This window comes from Microtus ochrogaster, chromosome 1 (assembly GCF_000317375.1).
Source record: "Microtus ochrogaster isolate Prairie Vole_2 chromosome 1, MicOch1.0, whole genome shotgun sequence".
Lineage (NCBI taxonomy): Eukaryota > Metazoa > Chordata > Mammalia > Rodentia > Cricetidae > Microtus > Microtus ochrogaster.
This window is the reverse complement of record NC_022009.1, coordinates 16589895-16611541: the sequence shown is the minus strand read 5'-3', so window position 1 is coordinate 16611541 and position 21647 is coordinate 16589895. Positions and strand designations below refer to the sequence as shown.

Genomic DNA, 21647 nt, shown 5'->3' with positions numbered 1-21647 from the left:
AAGCACATCACTGTCTCCATGAGTTACTGTGATGATTATCATGGCGAAGCACATCACTGTCTCCATGAGTTACTGTGATGATTATCATGGCGAAGGAGAGCACACCAGAACAATATTTAAACCAGTGCTTCTGTCCTAAGTATAAAGAACTGATCTTAGTCTTGGCATTACTTATATTCTCTTAAATCTGGTCCATCCCATACATATTTTTGTTAGAGTATACATAAACCAAAGCAATACTGTGCTATTTTTACTTACCTAATATTTTCACAGCATAGTGAGGACTTTCTAAAACAATTCCTTCTTCTGTGTCAAATATAGGGTTATCTATTCCAGTCTTTGGAGGAATTTGAGCTAGTTTCTTAAGTCTCATGGAAGAATTTAGATCAAGTTCTTGCTTTTTCCCCTCTTCCTCACGCCTACGTCTCATATCCTCCTGTTGCTGTCGGATACGCTCCAACTGTGCACTTCTTCGCACTGGCATCATCCTGGTGCCCAGATCTCCAGGGCAGTCAACAGCCATCTCTCGGTGCTTCTGATGTTCCTCTGGTGATGTAAGATCAAGATTTTTTATTCCGGTGGCTGATTCCTCTGTTACATGCCCATTCATATACGATGTTGTCATGGTTATCTATAAACATGCACCACTTTTTAATATATCAATTTTTCCTATACAGCCAATTCTCTTAATTCTGTAGTATAAAATCCATGTTACTTCAAAGAAAAAAAACTTCTTATATCACATAATAATGCTATGAAAATGTATCCATGAGGGAAATCTAAGGGGAAAGATGGAGGGAAAAGTATAAGAATTACAATATAAAAACAAAATTTACATAGCCAATTTCCCATTTCTATACAATACAGAAAATATCTACTAAGTTCTTAATATAGTTTACAGTGCAGATTAAGACCATTCCCTTCATTTTACAGATAATGTTGCGAACATCAAGGTATTTCTTTAAAAAGTTGTCTCTCAAGAATATGAAGCAAACCATTCAATTTACAGGTTAAGAAAAGTGATTCACTGTAACATTTAGCAGAGTGAGAAAGTAAAATGGTTTGGCTATTAACTTTGTAGAGAATAGGTGCTCTGGAGCTAAAGATACTTCAACAATCACTTTAAACATCTCAACCTTATGCTTAATTAAGGCACACAGGATTAGTTGGCTGTGTGAACAACTGACTACAACTTGGTGCATTGCACAGCCATGTTAATGGCTAACTTGAAATACAGAAAGTATTTTTAGGTAAAATTTTATAGGGGGTTTTGCAATGAAGATGATGCCCAAAAACAAGGTTTATCAGTGAAATTACCTAAGGACAAAACTACATAGTTAGAAAAGACTATGTAGAACGTTAGTCTTTATAACTGGTGAAATTTTATAAGGAAAATTAAGATTAACTTGTAAGGACTCATTTAAAGAAAACAGTAGTTTCTGTAGCATTAAAAACACAAAGACTTCCAGCAGAAGGAGCACACAGACAAGAGCACCGAGCTTTCACTTGGGCTTTACTGTATTTCCCAGCTTGGCTCCTGCTGAACCACAGCGTCACTTAGGAAATTTACTCACAGAACTTTCTTAGCTTTAAAAAAGATAATGTATACAAACTACAAAATAAATATATGTACTATTAGTATTAATTTGATTCTAACTTAAGAGTCCTCCAAAATAAATTAAATAGAAAACATTTTATTCAATGTCACTAGCTTTTCATCAAGTCATTTAGGCATAAATATACAGGCTGTTTATGTGTGCAGACCCACACATTAAATTTAATTAGCTTTTTCTGCACAGGCTTTAAAAATATTTACAATACTGAGCCTACCTCCTCCTTGAGTTGAGCATCACTTCAGTAAATATGATTAGAGTACAATGCTGACTGAGTAAAATCCAGGTTTTTAGACAGTATTCCTAGTACCAGTCAGTCTTCTTCCAGATGCCGTTACAGTGAGAAAGGAGAAAAGACAAACTGCTTAACACAGATGAACACAGGCTCTAGGAGAGCCTCTAAGGCCAACCACCCAGAAAACAGATACAAATTACATGAGCTGCTAAAACTGAATTTTTATAATGACAGGTTATCCTCCAAACTTTAAGTCTCTTATTTATAAGCACATGATCTATATAGAAGCACCATATTTACCATTAGTTCCAAGAAAATTGGAGCTACTGGATTTATATTAGGTGAGCCTTAAGCTTTCTGTGTTCATTATAAAAGATATAAATTAAACTGGAGGCAGCTTATTTAATGTTTTCATTATAAATAAGCAGAAATTTGCGTAGGAGTTACTATAGTGTTATGGTTAATTTTAATTTTAAAAATAGATATTTCCAAAAATAAAGTCTTAATTTTTAAATTTGTAATTATGGATCTAGTCTTTATTCTCAGATTTCTACAACTATCATTAATCCACTTAACATTTTATTTTGGTTATCTCTCCTAACTGTTCAGCTTAGAGCGAGAAAAAAAATTAAATGCTTATTTTTCTCTGGTTCTCCTCAGTAGATTCCCAATGTATTAGAGAACAGGCTATGTCTTCTTTTTACATCTCTAGGATCTAACATCACATAGGTGACAAAGGAAATGTCCAAGAAATGTCTGTTAAACTACTTAGAGTATCAATAAGTGTGAGGAGGATGCAGACATCTAAACCAGAGGACAAGAAACAAGGAAAATAGAGGACACAGTTCTTTGTGCTGCATTTTGACTCACAACCATCCATACAAAAGTAGGATCTGTTGTAGATAAATGGAACTCACATGACCAAATGATAGAGAGGGAGGAAACCTAAACTCAATACCAAGAAACAACCATTTGTACCAAAGCTGGGAAACAAAGCAGGTTATCAGGAAAACTTATATATAAATTTTCTTATATAATCTTAAATTTTCGGTCGAGAGAGAGATGGGAAAGAAAGACTTCACATACATTCACTACCCACCTAGAGTCTTACCCCTCCCTCCCCGCTCCATCTTTCCTTCTCTTTCTAGCAGCTGGAAAGTCTCGTTTTAAGTGATCAGCATTCCTCTGACATTTTAAGAGGCTGGACTCTGTTTCCATAGAAACAGCTTTGTCAGCTAATACAGGACTTAGGCCAAAAATAGTGAAAAGAACTTACATTATGCAAACCGGTAAACCTTGTCTTCTATCCTTATTTCTTCACTCTGTTCTTTCCCCAAAATTCAGGTTAGCTTTCTTATTCTGCAAAACAGAAAAAGAAAATAAGTAACTAAGCGCAGAAGTATGAAATTAACCAAGTGTTACAGTGTTTTGTGGGGAGTGAAACAAGGAGTAGTTAAGCATGGTAACAGCTGAATTTGCAGATGCTTAGGATATTTATTTGCAAAATCATAGTTTTATACACACACACACACACACACACACACACACACACACACACACACACTTCACCACTGTCATCCCAGTCACCAACAGATACCAATTAAAACCAATGTTGTCATATATTAGCATAATGTAAAATGCTGAGCCTGGTGGTAAAGGTCTGTAAGGCCAGTGTGTGCGGAGTACTAAGACAAGGGGATCCTTGGAGCTCATTGGTCAGCCAATAATGAGCCAAATTAATGAGCTCCAGATTCAGTGAAAAGACACTGTTTAAAAAAAAAGAAGGGGGGGAGGGTGAAGAGAGATTAAGGAACACAACACCCACACAAGTACATATATAATATATACAACACACACACATACATACACATTAAAAAGCTGGTTATAAACGCCTACATACTGAACAATCCCATTTATTGTCTAGAACTGGTAAGACTATAAGACAGAAAGTAAACAAGTTGCTTAGGATTTAGGTGGGAAGGTGGGTAAGAGAATTGTAACTGAGGTGTATAGGTTTCTTCAAGGAATGATAAAAATCGGGGATGGTGGTCATTGGTAAGTATTTTTCCTTTGCCACCGCTCTGCAATAATCCAAACCAAACTAGATCAGACCGAATTAGAAAAGAGTCCTGTCCGTCCCCTCCCCAGGAAAACTGTAGAATGGAACAGAGAACTGAAAGACCAGGGAAAACCGGGAGACCGAGTGTTCATTCTCTGGGGGGCAGTTTAAACAGCCTGTGGGAGTGGTCTTGACCTTCCCTGGGGAGGGGTCACCGTTCGGCGGGCTTTCTTGGAGGTGGAGTCTGGACTGCAACCATTCCCAGGAGAAGGGGCTTAGAATGGAGTTTTCGGCCCAGCATTTTAAGATGGATGCCAGGGGAGTGAGGTGAAGCCCCCAACCAAACATTTCAGACACTCTGTATAAAGGGGTGTTAGGGTGATACTTCTAATCAAACTGTCATATGTTAACGAATTGTATGTGTGAAATGGGTGAACCGTTGGCATGTGAATGACATAAAATAGTAAAGCACAATGAAATAACCATGAAAACACTGTTATGGAGTATCTTGGTTGCATACCTGACACACCTGGAAAGGGGGAGCCTCAGCTGAGGAACTGAGTCAACAAGCCAGTGGGGACATTTGTTCAATTGTTAACGATGTGGGAGGGCCCCAGGGCAGTTCCACCTTTGGGCAGTTGGGCTTGGGCTTTATAAGGAAGGTAGTAAATCCCTGTAAAACTGAAAAAGCAAACTAGCAAGCAGTGTTCCTCCTAAGTTCAGTTCCTGCCTCTGGGTTCTTGCCTCATTGATGGGCTGTAAAGTACAAGATAAAATGAACCTTTGCTTCCCCTAAAGCTGACTTTTGTTTTTGGTCACTGTTTAATCACAGCAACCGAAACCAAACTAAAACAATATAAACATTAAAATTAAGAGGACTAGCTATAATAAGCATTGCAGGAAGGTGTGGAGAAACTGAGACTCTTTACTTGATAGTTCATGGGATTCAGTTCTCTCCTTCTACCATGGGGTGCCAAGGGTGGAACTCAGGTTTATAGGGCTCGGCAGCAAGCACCTTTACCTGCAGAGCCTTCTCTCCAGCCCTGTATAAACTATTTTTAAAATTCTAAACTGAACACTTAGAATCAAATTTTAATGCAAGTTTTGCATATTCATCAATTTTAAAGGAAAACAAAACCCGATTGTACATTTAAAATGACATCTTCTAGAGCCAGGGATACAACCCAGTCTGGAATTCTTACTAAGTATGAATGAGACCCTGTGTTCAAATGGCAGCCTACTCCCACATACACACGCTAAATAAATAAATAGATATATAGATAAATAAATAAATAGGGGATGCATTGTTATGTGTAAATTATGCCTCAAAGGAATGAGTGTGTGTCTGTGTGTGTGTGTGTGTGTGTGTGTGAGAGAGAGAGGGGGGGGGGAGGCACTCCTGTTGTAGCTCAGGCTGGCCCAACTCACTAGTAGTAGTTGATGACCTTAAATCCCTGATCTCATCTCTAACCTCAAGTTTATAGGTTTATAGGTGTGTATCAAACGCTGGGCAGAAACAGCTTTTTAAAAGACCACTTCAAATTCCGAAAACAAGACTATATTCACATCATATAAAGACCCTATTAACTTTCTGAGGACGTAGCTCAATATGGTAGATCAAGTATTTATAAGCACAAGCCCTGGATCCACTCCTAAACGTACGACTCAATTTACTCAACAAATTAACTTGATGCCTAACTTTCAGTTTCACAAATTTCTAATGAACAATAAATAAATGACCCCCTAAATCACAGAAGGAACTAGCTGCACCCAAAACAAAGTAAATACAAGCCAAAATTAAAATACAATTGGGTTAGTCATACAAGTTATCAACTCAGAAATTATTACTCAATTAAAAAAAAAGGGCACAACTTTAAACAAAAATCAATCCAATATTCAGGTGGGAAAAAGTCCTTTTTTTGTTTGCTTTGAGACAGGGTTAAATGTAGTGGAGCTGGCCTAGACTCCGACACGTGACTGAGGCAGACTAGCCACTCCTGATCCTACTCCCTTACCCTAAGTGCGGGAACTACAGGCTTGCTTTACTATTCCTGGCTGGAAAACTAGTTTATACATTTCAGAGTTAAAGGAACTGTTCATGTTGTTTTAGAGATCTATATTTTTATTATGTTTAATGATGTGATTTGTATCTTTTTTGGGTATGTGCACACTTGTGCTAGTTTCTGGAGACCAGAGGCATCAGATCCCTGGAGCTGGAGTTAGAGGCAGCTGTGAGCCACCTGATATGGCACTGGGAAGAGGAAGCTCAACCACTGGGCCCTCTCCAACACAGGAAGCTTTTGGAAAGAATACTTTTAAACATCTGAAGTAAGCTGAATTCAATTAGCTCAACAGCACACAATTATAATAAAAGGCCAAGTACGAATAAAATGTGTTTCTTTTTTAGTAGAATACACTGGCAAGTCTTGCAAGGTCATTTTTAAAATCCAGTTTAGCTTTCAGATAAGAGTACCTTTACTGTCATCCACATAATTGCATTTCAAAGGAGTTATTGCTATTTGCACATCGTTAAAACTCTATTAGACACACAATGCCAGGTGAGCTTATAAGGAGTGGAAGCAAAATTCCATAAAAAATATTTAGCTGGGCACCATGGTGCCATGTTATAACTCTAGTGCTTGGAATATGACACAAGAGGATCAAGAGTCAAAAAAAAAAAAAAGTGCTGGGCACAGAGGCTCATGCCTGTAAACTCCGAGAGTTAAGGCAAGAGGATCCCTGAGTCAGACCAGCCTGGACTACGCGAGAATTACCAGCGAGCCTCAGCAACAAACTGAGACTAAGTCTCAAAAAAAAAAAAAACAAAAAAGTTCAAAGTAAAATTCCAATAAAGATCTCAAAGAGGCCCAAGGGTAACATACATCTTAAAGCCATAAAAATCTTCAGCCTTTGAGGACAGAAAACAGTAAGATTCTTGACACTCAGTTGGATAGGAATAAGATGAAGTAATCAGTTTAGAAGATCTATTTATCTTCTGATATAAACTTTCAAGGATTTAGCAGTTTTTACATTCCTGGACGAAATTATATATAAAATCATCTGAACTCAAAGACATAAGCTTACAAGTTTCTTCTTTCCTCCTCTGATTCTGAGTCATATGACTACCTTGACATAGAAATAAAATACAGTAGAAACAAGTAGATAGGAAAAATACCACTGTGTTTATAATTTACAAAAATCAAACCAAAAATGGGTTAAAGACCTAAACATTAAGATCAAAAACTCAAAGTTATTAGAATTAAACACAGGTTGGAAGGCGGGGATTATACACTTAGTCACAGGTTTTTGTTTTTTTTTTGAGGGACTCACCTAAAAGCACAGGCAACAAAAACAAAAACTATCAAGCTACAACGGTGGGTACAGCAAAGGAAACAACTGTCAGCGGGCCCCTCCCGATGGAGACAACATCTGCACACCACACATCAAGAGAGGAGAGTATCCAAAATGGGTAAGGAGCCTAATTCTACACCAAAAAAAACAATGCAAGAAAACACACCTAAGGGCTAGAGATGATGCAACAGGTAAAGTGCTTAGCAGGGAAGCACGAGGACTGGTTCAAATCCTCAGCACCAGGCTGGAGAAATGGCTCAGTGGTTAAGAGCACTGACTGCTCTTCCAGAGGCCCCAGGTTCAATTCCCAGCATCCACATGGCAACTTACAACTGTCTAAAAATCCAGTTCCAGGGGATCTGACACCTTCACACCAATGCACATAAAATAAAAAGTAAATAAATCATAAAAAATAAAAAAACAAAACAAAACAAATCCTCAGCACCCACACAAAGGCCAGGCACTGCTTCACAGGGCTGTGTTCCAGCTCGGGTGGGTGGGGTAGGGCACAGAGACAGGGGTTCAATGGCCAGTCAGTGAGAGATCCCACTTCAAACAAAATGGGGGAGAGAGTAACACCTCATATCACATCAGCAGACACCCACATCAGCCCACACACATGCAAATGTGTACACACACACATGCATTATATACACACTTTTAATTAAAAAGAGGTGAACAGAAAAGAGAAAATGGAACACACACACAATACCATTCTGCTGTGGGACAATGGTCTTTTACTGTCACTTGTATTGTTTTAATAAAACGCTGATTGGCCAGTAGCCAGGCAGGAAGTGGGGGGTCGTCGCGATGAGAACAGGAGAATTCTGGGAAGAGGAGAGGCTGAGCCTGCAGTCATCAGCCAGACACAGAGAAAGCAAGATGAGAATGCTTTCACTGTAAAAGGTACCAAGTCACGTGGCTAACACAGACAAGAATTATGGGTTAATGTAAGTTATAAGAGTTAAGAAGAAGCCTGAGTTAATAGGCCAACCAGTTTATATAATGTAGACTTCTGTGTGTTTCTTTGGGACAGAACGGCTGTGGGACCAGGCAGGATAGAAACTACTGTCAACACTATTCATCTTTTAAAAACAAACTTTATCCATTTTTATAAATACAGTATCAAAGAACAGTATGCCAAGTGACATGAGCTGTGCACTAAAGACAAACACTGCAAGTCCTCACCTAGATGCAAATTAATAAAGACAGACATTTAGGAAGAAGCAAAGAATAGGTGGCAGTTAGAGAGGGAAGAGGACAGGAGGAGGGGATTACAGGAGACCAGGAGGACACATACCAGACAGCACAGTGAACACGGTGAACAGTAAAGGACTGTGCATCTCAAAATTGCTAAGATAATACATTGTAAATGCTTTCACTACAGACCCTTCAACATTCTGATAGTGGATGATCCCTTGCCAACAAACAGGGCAGAGGGAAGGTTTAAGTATTTGAGATGACGTGTGTATTTAGCTTGATCAGTCCATTCTGTACTCATTAATCAGAGTGGTTACTTTGTGCCCCCAAAGTAAATGCAATTATAAACTATAAATTTAATAATTTAAAGTAAACAGTAGTGTTTAAAAAATTCATTCTCATGGAACTGTTATCAGAGAACTGAAAGAACATATGGCAGATAAGAAGCAGTGGCACAGTCCAGCTTCTCAGAGACTGGAAACGGAAACAGTCAGAAGCCAGCTATGCAGTGAGGCGGAGGACAGAAGGAATGCCCTGCATGGACTTCAAAGGGGCGCCCGAGTCCAGGGCTTCAGCAGAGCTCTGCTGTTAACTCAGCCCTGGAAATAAATCAAGTTTATCTGCTCTGAGTAAACCTGAGTTTGATGCTACTTGGTATCAGCCACAAGGAAACTGAAAGTCATTCCAGCCCACTCAGATGCTGACCACTCCTACTGACCCAGTGGTGGGCCACACACACAGAAAAATGGAATGTGTCTTAGCCTTTTCCAGGGAGCTTATAGTCAAAACACAGAAAGAAGTATAGACTGGCAGAGGCAGAACAGGCACTTCTGCCTGCATAATCATTTCAACAGAGACATTTTTTGTTGTTGTTGTTAAAACCTGGCTCTCATTCCCTTTTAGTATTTACTAATAGGTACATAAGTTCATAATTTCACTACATATGTATGTATATATATACACACACTATTATATATACATGCTCATTGCACTGGGTTTTGTTGTTACTTTTCTAATAGTAAAATCTTTTATCTGGTCCTTTTTCCTACACATATTTACTATACACACGTTTATTATTCCGGGTTTTGTTGTTACTTTTTCTCTTCTCTTAATTCTTTTGTCCATCCCATCTTTCATTCCCTTTTCTAAAATTCCAACCTTCTTTCTCCTGCTTTCTCCCTTTCCACATTTTGAATAGTCAACTTTCTTTTCATTTTTCATTTTCTTCTGTTAATTGTTGCTTTCCTTTTTACGTCTTTAAAGTTTTTAGTTTTTATTATGCCCACCCAATTCCTGGTGTTGTTAGAGCTGTAGATGCTATGGCTGGTTCTTGAATTTTACTTTATTTCTGCACCGTGTTCATTGCTATTCATTGGAGCTGGGTTCAAGCACAACACTTGCATATACTATATAAACGCTTTACTGAACTATACCCATTGCTCAGGTAAGAAACAGCAACAAGGCTGTTCTGTACACTACCTATGTTTGCTCAAAAGTCAGTGAATACTTAGGAAAAAAGAATAGGAGAGATAAAACCTCCATCTTGGGCTGGGGCAATGACTTAGTAGATAAGAAAGAGTACCTGACTTCAGATCTCAGACACCTACATAAAAGCTACAGATGGCTGCATGTGCCTGTAGCTCTAGTGATGGGGAGCATGGAAAAGGTTCCCTGTGACAGAAAAACAAACAACCAGTTCAGTGAAAAACTCATCCCAAAGGAATAAGGGAGAGTTATAGAACGCAGGACATCTGATGTTCTCCTCCGGTCTCCACACATCTGTAGTGGACACCCGCACACACACAAAACAAATGCATGGTAGTGACTAGGTTCAAAACAGGCATAACTGGAGCTGCCTAAAGATAACATACACAATTTTCTACTTTGTTTGCACAAACAAGATAATTTCATTGTGGAAAACAAGACTTGCAGTAATTTCCTGCCATCACTCCTCAGCTAAAGTATCAAATTAGAATATCACTGGATATTATTGTTAGTATATTTTTAAAACTGCTGTTTGGGGGCTGGAAAAACCGCTGATAGATGGCTGTGTGTTACAAGTACTGACTACTCCTGCAGAGGATACAGGGTCTATTTCCAGCACCCCTATCCAGCTCAACTCTAGTCACAGGGGAACAGATGCCCTCTTCTGACTTCTATAGGCACTGTATGCATGGAGTGTCCAGAAACACATGCAAGTGAAACACACCCACAGAAATAAAACAAAAATAAAGGTTAAAATACAAACAAAATACAACTTGCTGTTTGAATTGCTAACTTAGCTTCAAAAGAAATCGAGTGCTGACTCAGTTGTTAAGAGCACAAACTGCTCTTGCAGGGGACTAAGCTCAGTTCCTAGCACCTACATCAGGCAGCCCAGAATCACCTGTAACTACAGATCCAACGGATCTGACGTCCTCCCCGGCACTCACAGGCACTAGCACACATTATATACAAATAAAATAATGAATTAATTAATTCTGATTTGAGATTAGGATATAATTTCCAGTTTGTAAAATGGCTCTAAATATACTTCTACCACATTGTACACTAAAGATTCTGCCAAAGACTTTAAAACCTATACAAGAAGCAGGACATAAAAATCAGTATACAAAATCCAACAGATTTCTTACATATATATATGGACATTGTCAAGAAAGAAATGAGGAAAAGAAACCCAGTCACACTAGTAGTAGCAATAAAATACCTCAGCGTAAACTCAAGGATTTAAAAGAGCTAAACAATGAAACATATGTAAATAATAAGAAACTAAAGACTCTAGAAGATGGAAAAAAATCCCATGTTCATTCATGGACTGGCAGAATTAATGCTCTTTAAATAGTCACCTGCTCCCACAACAGCTAACCAAAAATATAATTTAAAATATTAAAATAAAAATCATTTTATGAATTAATATATGATAATACATTTTAAAATTATTACCAGATATCATCATATCAGCTCTTCCAAAGCAATTTTGGATGCCAGTTCTTAAAAATCTTTAAACTTTTAAATAGGTGTTGTCTCCATATATAGCTATGTATAACCTGCGCACCGTATCCATGGAAACCAGAAGAGGGCATTAGATTCCCTGGAACTGGAGTTATAGGCAGTTGTTAGCTGCCACATGGGTGCTGGGTATCAAACACAGGTCCTCTGGAAGAGCAGCTAGTACTCCCAAGCGCCAACCATCTCTTCAGTCCTAATCAGTGATTATTCTGACTCCCAATACCCACTACTATGAGGAAATTTAAAGATTATTTATTTATTTATTTAGTATGCAGTTAGCCAAAAGAGGGCACCAGACGTTGTGGGAATTTAACTCAGGACCTTTGGAAGAACAGGCAATGCTCTTAACTGCTGAGCCATCTCTCTAGCCCCTATAGTCACAATTTTGACTGTAAGAAAGCTATTAGTTGGGCACGGCTGTGCATGCCTTTATTTCCAGTGCTCAGAGACAGAAGCAGATGAGTCTCTGTGAGTTCCAGACCAGCCTGGAATACATAGTGAGACATTGTCTCAAAACAAACAAGCAAACAGGCTATTCAGGCAAGAATGTTTAATATGCTCAGGCTAGTGCCTCACAACACAAAAATTATCTAATTCAAAATGCTAAAGTTGAAGAACTCGGAGTTAAACGCTGGGATATTACCTAATATTTCCTGATGTGGGAGTGATTTCTTATTAATAAAGAAACTGCCTAGGCCCATTTGATAGACCCACCCTTAGGTGGGTGGAGTAAACAGAACAGAATGCTGGGAGAAAGAAGCTGAATCGTGAGTCGCCATGATTCTCCCACTCCAGGCAGACGCAGGTTAAGATCATTCCTGGTAAGCCAGCTCGTGGGCTACAGCACATTATTAGAAATGGGCTAGTCCAGGTGCGAGAGTTAGCCTAGAAGAGGCTAGATAGAAATGGGCCAAGCAGTGTTTAAAAGAATACAGTTTCCGTGTAATTATTTCGGGTAAAGCTAGCCGAGCGGGCAGCTGGGTGCTGGGGACGCAGCCCGCCGCTCCTACTACTACAATTTCCTAATATAAAATCAAAATTGAGGCATTCACACAGCAAATAGAAGTCAATAAATTTCTCATACATTAAAAAGCATGTTAAAATAGCCACATTTCCTAGATAAACACTAAGTGGAATACTTTTACTTATGATGTTCCAAAGCATTTTTAATGAATTATAGGTTTTCAAATACCTATAAATGATGAGAGTGATTGAAAAAATCCTCACATATTTAATCCATTGTTTTCTAAAATGTTCAAGAAAGGACTTCTATAGTTGCTTTTTCAGCACAGGAAATTGGTTTATATACCGACAGTCTCTACATATTTAAAGCTCTTCAGGTAATAGAAACAGTTGCCTGCACTGGGACCAGTAATAAATCAAATTACAAAACTGTTACAGCAAATTCAAGATGCCACTCATCAAAGAAAATTACCATCCTTTGTGTGTCATATTAGAGCACATTCAGATCTTCCTGGTCCATCAGCTGAAGGGAATGCTTTAGCTGATAAACTTACTCAATTAGTCCCTTTATCTCAGGTTGAACTTGCCCAGCAATCACATGCTTTACATCAACAAAACAGTAAGAGTTGAAGAAAACTATTTGGATTAACAGGATTGCTCATCAGACTGTGAAGCAATGTGATATATGCTCACAGTATTTACCTGTATCTCATCAGGGAGTAAATCCCCGAAGCCTGCTTCCTAATCATTTATAACAAATGGATGTTACTCATATTGGAGAATTTGGCAACTTAAGAATATATGCATGTGACAACTGATACACATTCAGGTTTCTTAATGGCCTCTACACACACAGGAGAAACATGTGTTAACTCATTGCTTAAAACGTTTTTCATATATGGGAATGCCTAAAACTATAAAGATGAATAATGGATCCGGATATGTTAGTAAAGCATTTCAGCAATGTTGTCCCCAATCGAATATCAAGCATAAAACAGGCATTCCTCTTAACCCTCAAGGACAAGGAATTGTGGAGCCTGCCCATGGCTCCTTGAAAACACAACTTATAAAAATAAAAATGGTGGAATTATACCCCCAGTTTCCACATAAGCCCTTAAATCATGCCCTTTTTACTCTATTTTTCTTGAATATGGATACCAGTGAGAAATATGACACAGAAAGATTCTGGCATGATGGTACCAGAGCAACCTTTACTAAAGCAAAATGGAAAGACCCTTGCACAGGATTATGGGAAGGACCTGACCCTGTTTTAAAATGGGGTCAAGAATAGGTCTGTATATTTTTCACAGGAGAATGAGGTACGATGGCTTCTGAAATGTCTGGCCCAGTGTGTGCAGCAGAGCAATGCCAACCCTGATGATATCATGGCCACTGGTGCCCCCACAGGAAAGTCGGAGTGAGACTGCTGAACCTGCGTTCCTGACCCTCCTATGTCATCATGCTGCAGTCTGAGAAGGGAATGAAGACCGTGGTGATGGCTGGTGAGTCCCAGCTTCCTGGTGGACCTACTGCACAAACTTCCAGACATTAGTGAGTCCCTATTACTTTGGAGATGGCCCAAGAACACTGACTGAATATGCGGTAGTTTATCCATATTATCTACCTTGGGACACAGAATCTATTTTTGCCAGTATAGTGTTCAATTTAGTTGTTGAAATAAAGGACCTGAGAACTGAGACCTCAGAAATTTTCCCTCTGAGGGAAAGAGACTTGTTAAAGCAATGGCACACTATAATGGAGGCAAAGAGTGACTGAAGCCTCTCTTCAGAGATGAAGAGGAGTGGCATAAAAGTTTTTGCTGCTACTCAGAGACTGGCACAGTCTGAACTATCTTTGAAAGTTAACAGCAGCAATGCAATTGAGCTATAGGAGAGGAAAACACTCATAGCTCATCCATCACAGAAACTTCTTGTCTTTTGATTAGAATGGATTTAAAAGAATTCTGATTTGATAAATTGTGTGTTTATTGTTAATTTTCATACTAGAATTATGGTATTGACTTAACAATAATACTTAATAATATTTAATAGCTTTTTGACTTTTTCTTTTCTTTCTTTTTTTCCCCCTCTTTTAAGAATGAATGTTATGTAACCCACACTGGCCTGAAGTTTGAAATTCTTCTGCCTTGGAAAGGTGCTAAGAATATAGGAAGCAGGGGGGCTGGAGAGATGGCTCAGTGGTTAAGAGCATTGCCTGCTCTTCCAAAGGTCCTGAGTTCAATTCCCGGCAACCACATGGTGGCTCACAACCATTGGAATGAGGTCTGGTGTCCTCTTCTGGCTGCAGACATACACACAGACAGAATATTGTACACATAATAAATAAATAAATAAATAAATAAATAAATAAATAAATAAATAAATAAATAAATAAATATTAAAAAAAGAATATAGGAAGCAGGAGTGCTGGAGTTTAAAGGCAGGATCTCATTAAGTAGCCAGGCTGCCCTATACCTGTGCCTCTGTGGTGGGGTCTTAGGTCACTATCTTACAATTTTACTAAAACATAGCTTTGAATTATTTCTGGGGTGGGAGAGGAATGAAGCTAAAAATTGGATCGTCCTTCATTACATTCTTTGCAAATTTGGTTATCATTCTATTATAGCAGTACCATGCAATATAAAGAAGTGGGAGCAGGGGAACAGTGCACAAAGACACGGTTCATTCTTCTTTTTCCTCAGGTGCTAAGGATTAGATCCAAAGCCTTGTGCATATGAGGCAAGTGCCACCAAGTCCCCGCAATTACTTTTTTTCTAAACCTGATAATTAGGGTCCTCATATGTCATATATATTAAAATTTAAAAAAGCATTTTATTTTAATCAGTAGAAAATACTCTGTTTGTTCACATCAAGCACAAAATTAAAGGCTTTTGGGGCTATCTCAGACCTCACACCCAGGGTAGAAATTAGTTCAGAGCCAAACAAGTTATGTGCTTAGTTACTTGAACTGCCCCATTATCACCTTCAACTCTTACATAATAAAAGAGTAAATGTATCCAAAAAGTGTTTTTGAAAGAAATACAAGAAGGAACGGTATTTTATGCCATTTTCAAGCTGGCTACAAATCTATTTTTTAGCATTTAGCTTAAAATGACCCATAATAAGGTTTTTATGTATATGGCAACCAATCAAGATATATAAGCCTTAAAGAATAAGAACAGCCTAGAACACAGTCAGTGTAAGCGACAAGATAAAGCCAATTATTCCTGAATACCAAGTTAAACTGCTAAAATTTTCTTCTGGAAGCACCAAGAGACTATTGGTAGCCAAGAAAAAAATAAAACGACTCATTAGGAAACTGCAGCTGTTCTGTAACCACAGCTGAGGAGAGGTAAATGTAAGGAGAGCAGCCAATAATATTCAATACTTCACACATGGGAGCGTAAAGGAGCAGAGGGGAAAAGGGTAACTTAAAGAATGGCTATTACAAAGGATGCTTTGACAGGATTTTGAGATGGGGAGTCAAATATAACTCTAAAATACTTAGTATAATATTTGGGCTTGGGAGAACTATATAGACCTTTAAAATATGGCCATTCCCCTTCCCTTATCCTTGAGGAAGAGAAGGGATGGCTTAGATTCAGAAAGAAGATGACAAATTCTACTTCTCTCTCTCTCTCTCTCTCTCTCTCTCTCTCTCTCTCTCTCTCTCTCTCTCGACAGGGTTTTTCTGTAGCTTTGGTGCCTGTCCTGGAACTAGCTCTTGTAGAACAGGCTGGCCTCGAACTCACAGAGATCCGCCTGCCTCTGCCTCCCGAGTGCTGGGATTAAAGGTGTGCGTCACCACCGCCCGGCTGACAAATTCTACTTTTAAAGTATCACTCACATTCCTTTACTGCCAGTACCAGCCTGATAATAAATTAAAAAAAAATAAATTCAAAGAGTTAATTTCTAGTGTCTATATCAAAACCTTCATAGCAAACAAGCTATATGATACAGTCATTACAGGGTACAAGAACCTCCCTCCATTGGTGCTATTCCCACAAAGTACTTATTAGCATCAGGCTAGCTGAGCCTGGTATCTTGGTTGGCAAAGACCAGTCAAGATTTTTCATGAATAAGCTGGTGCTAGGGGCCAGAAATGTTCTGTGATGAAGGGTTCACTGCTCTAAGACATGGAATTTACTATGGATCTTCAAGAGCACTTGAGGAGTCCCTTCCTTCAATGTCATCGTCACCATGACTGCCAAGATGTTAAAAGAATGTCATTAAATGGCCTCTCACCTGCAAACTTCCCAGTACTGACCTCATTTGTCCAATACCCTCAAATTTTGGATAGTGCCTCCTGCCCCTCCCCCCATTTTTATTTGGAGGGACTTTATTCCATATCTTATTGCTGCCCAAACCAAATGGACTGAAGGCTAGGGCTGGTTAGATAGCTTCCTCTACCCACCCCACTCTGTGTGTTTACTAAAATAAAAACAAACAAGGAAACGAAAAACTAAAAAGTAGGAGTCTTAGCACACTGTTAATTGTTGGATAAGGCACTGGAACAGACTTGTAACTTACATCCACATCTTATATTTGGATTGCTAAAACTTTTATTATTATTAGTGTGGGGGGTACATACCACACCCAATGGGGGTCAGAAAACAACTCTGTGGAGTTGGCTCTTTCCTTTCATCTTACAGGGGTTCCAGAAAAGTATTCAGATTGCCAGGCTTGTGCAACAAGTGACTACTGAGCTACCTGGCTAGCCCACAATGCTTTCTTTAGCGCACTGCAAGTACAGTTCTTCGTCTTATCTCCACAAATGACCTAAAATGTAGGCAAAATCAGAAACCCCCGTTTCCCAAATATACAGGCACAGAATAGTCAAATCCAAGTAGGTAACATTCCTGTGGATTCACAGTGTTATTGGTACCTGTCATACACACTACATGCTTCTTCGAAAAGTCTCATAATTACACTACTCTGCAGCCCTTAAAATATGGTCAGAGAAAATGAACATGTTCCCTCAACTGACTGCTTCATGCTTTGTTAATGTATCACAATTTTATTTCACCACCTAACTGTACTAACATTTACTGCTTAGGTCCCTAAAGCTGAGCCGAGGCAGTCCTTCAGAGAAATGTTAGGAATGTGATCCCCTACTATCCACAAAAAAACAAACCATGCTACCAACAGTCCCAGGTTCCAAGTGATCTTACATTAAAAAAAAATTACTCTTTCCGATCGTGCTCCAATTTCAGCATGCTTTGCCAAGTAAACCACTTGTCTTAACCAAACTTTTCAATAATAAAATATTAAATCATAGCTCTAAAAATGCATAAAAATGTAGCACACCAGCCTGTTTGATAAACTAGCTATCCTCCTGTGGTAAAATTTAAGTAGCTGTAATATTCCTAAATACAACTAGTTATATCATTTTAAGTCCATGACATTTGACACACATCCCAGCTCCTTTCTTCCCATGCTACTCCACTGTCTTCTGCATGGCTTTTCTGAGCTCCCTAATTCAACCTCAGTTTGGCTTTTTGCGGATCATTCCTCACAGTGATGTCGGATTAGCTTTCCTGAAAGAATCCCTATTACCATGACAGTGCTCCTTTAGAAGTTTTCGCTGCCTCTTTCTCTTTAAAAGCTACTGTTTACTGAGGGTTAACTATGCAACAGTCACTCACTGGGCTTAGTACGTGGCATGCACGACCTAATTTAAACCTCGCAGCAGGCTCCTTATTGAATGATGTGCCTTACTTTACAAGGTACAAAATCTGTGCCTAAAGTCTGTTGATTCCAGGGCACTTTACCAATTATCCTGCAGGACACCTTAGAAATTCCTCAGCCTGACACTTCTATTACCTCTTTTGACTTATTCTTTCCCCACTTTATTTCTCCCTCCCTAGATCTGGAATCAAACTAATATTTCATATCATGTAAACCTTATCACTTCCCACTTCCACATCACCAACATATTGTTTCTTACACCCACACAAACAATTACTGTTTTTCAATCTATTAGGTTTTCCTCTCCATTGAGCGTCTTAGAAATCTTCACTAGACTAACCTGGTTCTCTTCCAACTCTTCCCCTCTGAGGCACAATGCATTTTCTACCTTGAAATCAGAACACTTATTGTCACATTAAACCAAGCAGATTTCAAGCTCTGTCATGGAGTTAATGTCTAATTTGTATCTGATAAGCTCATACGATGTGTGATACAATAGTCCTCTCAAGCAATTATAGAGCTCCAGGCTGTTTTCCAGTCTCTGTGAACAAGAGTGAACCGTAGTGAAAACCAGAGGAAGGAAAACTTTTAGACTTTCATGCTGTGTTATAATTGTTTTATCTTACTATTATTGTTAATTTTTTACTGTCCCTAATTTATGAACTGAACTTTACTATAAGCATGTTTACATATAACAAAAACATCTTAGTATTTACAGAGCTTGGTACTATATTCAACTTCTTCAGGCGTCACTAGCACATGTTCCATAAGAATATATATGCTGTGCTACACATCAGTAATTAATCTTCTGAATGAGTATCTTTGGCTTGACAGAACTACTTTTATTTGAGAGGGAGACAGCCTTACTATGAAGGTCCTCATTCATAATTTTACATATAAGTAAATCAACATGGCCTGCCAGCAAATGGTAAGATGGCCTTTAAACCTAAAATTCATTTCAAGGACAGACTACTGTCTTTTATCAAAAGTCACGCCTATGGGGTTAAGTTATGACCATTCTTCTTCCACTGAATATATAGTTTCCTTTGAAGTAATGAGGAGTTAAACTAATAAGGAAAAATGGTTACTTTTTAGTATGTCTCCCAAGGACACTGTTTCTAAGACTAGAACTATATATTCTGGTAGAATGAAGATAGAAATGCCAGGTCATAGAGCCTTAAGCGTAGAGCCTTAAGGTCTAAAAATATTAACAAAATACAAATATTTCCAAAGTGATAGGAATTAGAATAACATCTAACAGACTGTTAAGTATTCATAAGAGTAACTTAACTCTATTCTCCACACCCCTTTTTAAAAGGCAGCCCATTATTTTTACTTGCATTTACATTGAACTAAAGTAAAAACTATAGCAAACAGAAAGAGTTTATGCATAGAATTAATGTATAGCTAAGGGTATAGCCAATAGTAGCATTCATGACTACCATACACAGGCCTCAGTTCCCAGCAAAGAGTGTATATACTTTATATAAACATAGAACACAAACAGGATGCCATTTATGATAATGATAAAAGTTAAAAGCAATCAAACCAATTTTTAATAAAGGGAAAAACAAAACAATATGAACTCTGTTCTTGTTGTTGTTCCAGACAGGTTCTCTGTAACTCTGGCTGTCCTAGAACTTGCAATATAGACCTGAGGTCCACCTGCCTCTGCTTCCTGGGTGCTGAGATTAAAGGTGTGCACTACCACACCTGGCCATAAACTATTTGTTATTAAGGAGTAATATCAAGGCAGCTGTCTGAAACCACACAAATTTATGCATCCATGCCTACTCTTGTACTTATCCTTGTCAAATTCTTATCAGTACTGCTCAATGGACAATTTAATGATCAAGTATATCCTCCTTTTTATATTAGTAATTATGAACTATATAAAATAATGGTTTCATTATGACATCTTCATACATGTATACAATGTACTTCTACCACCTCTATTATAATCAAGTCTTTAAAAAAAGATTTACACTTATGAGTCTTTGCCTGCATTATGCATATGTACTGAGTGTGTACCTAGTGCTCATGATTCTGAAGAGAGCATCAGATACCCTGGAACTGGAGTTACACATGCTCATGAGCCACTGTGTGGTTGCTAAGACTTGAACCTGGGTCCTCTAGGAAAAGCCGCTAGTTCTAGTTCTCATAACCACTGAGCCACTTCTTCAGCCCCTATACTCAAGTTTTAAAGCACTTTTTAAAATACTACTTACCTTGTCATTAGTATGTCCTACCTGCAGGCCACCCAGATGGCTGGGGTGAGGGGTAAAGCACTTTCTGTCAAACCTGACCTAACTGGAATTCCATCCCCAGAACACACATGGTGGAAGGAGAGAACTAACTCCTACAAGTTGTCCTCTGACATGCATTCAGTAGCATGTATGCAGATAAATACATACAAGAATTATACTAGCATAAGTAAAATTTTTTTTTAATCTGTCCTACCTGCTCACCTATTCGTATGTGCGAGTACTTTATTTTCCCAACTGGAATGCAAATAATCTATAGCAATTCCTGTCTGCCGGTGTTGACTCTTCTAGATCCATGTATGCTCATATTAGAAACTCAATACTCGCTGCATTAAATTTGAATGACTATTTAAATGTTAGCTATTTAAATGTTAGATAGGGGAGTGTGATGGTTGATCTCAACTGTCAACTAGGTAGGATTTAGAATCACCTGAAATATTGGTCTCTGGGCTTGCACCTGGGGAATATCTTGATCAGGTTAACTGAGGGGAGCCTCCAGCCACTGCAGGAGGCATCATTCCCTGGGCTTGTGTCCTTGATTACATAAAATGAAGGAAGCTTAGCTGAGCACATTCAGTTCTTTCTGCTTCTTGACTGTTGATATAATGTAACCAGCTGCCTCAAGGTCCTACTGCTGTTAACTTTCCTACAATAAAGGACTGGAAGCTCAACTGTGAGCCAAAAATAAGACTTTCGTTTAAGTTTCTCTGAGTATTTCACCACAGCAAACTAGAAAGTAAGATAGGGGAGAAGAGGAAACCGTATCTACCACAAACATTTAATTACCCAAAGAAAAATATCTTCCAAGTTCTTTAATGACCATCATAAGAAGTGATACCAGTGTGGTGACAGCAGCATTTCATACAATTATATTACATACAAGAGTTTTGATCTGCAACTTTGTGTTGTACATACAATCATATGACACAATTACATATGTGTGTGTGTATATATATATGCATATCACTACACTCCAGAAAACTTAAAAAACAAAAACAATTCAGTGTCTCATCTAACTGTTTCACTGTAAATTAATCTTTATATTTCTAGCAACATGTACAGAAATAGGCTTATACATACATCACATGTATACATACATGCCATTTCATGACATTACCTGACCACCACCTATAGATGAGAATCAGTTCTCTACTAGTCATTCTTCCCGTAAGTTTGATGTGGGAATGATTTCTTATTAATAAAGAAACTGCCTAGGCCCATTTCATAGGCCAACCCTTAGGTAGGCGGAGAAAACAGAACAGGATG

The 21647-nt window shown here is 38.4% G+C and overlaps 1 protein-coding gene across 6 annotated transcripts in view; it reads right to left on the bottom strand.

The window, feature by feature from the left end:
* Mpp5 (membrane palmitoylated protein 5) overlaps positions 1 to 21647 on the bottom strand; it is a 95523-nt gene that overhangs the window by 47647 nt on the left and 26229 nt on the right. Inside the window, exons 2-4 of one of the 6 annotated variants that reach the window (XM_013345906.1) lie at positions 3125 to 3207; positions 1831 to 1934; positions 259 to 546 (exon numbers count right to left, since the gene is read on the bottom strand). In XM_013345906.1, the coding sequence (XP_013201360.1) occupies positions 259 to 523 (265 nt within the window). In that variant the 5' untranslated portion in view covers positions 524 to 546; positions 1831 to 1934; positions 3125 to 3207. Of the gene's footprint in view, positions 1 to 258; positions 780 to 1830; positions 1935 to 3124; positions 3208 to 21647 lie in introns of all 6 variants that reach the window. The other 5 variants (XM_005343251.3, XM_013345889.2, XM_013345881.2 and 2 more) reach the window with 5 other exon arrangements.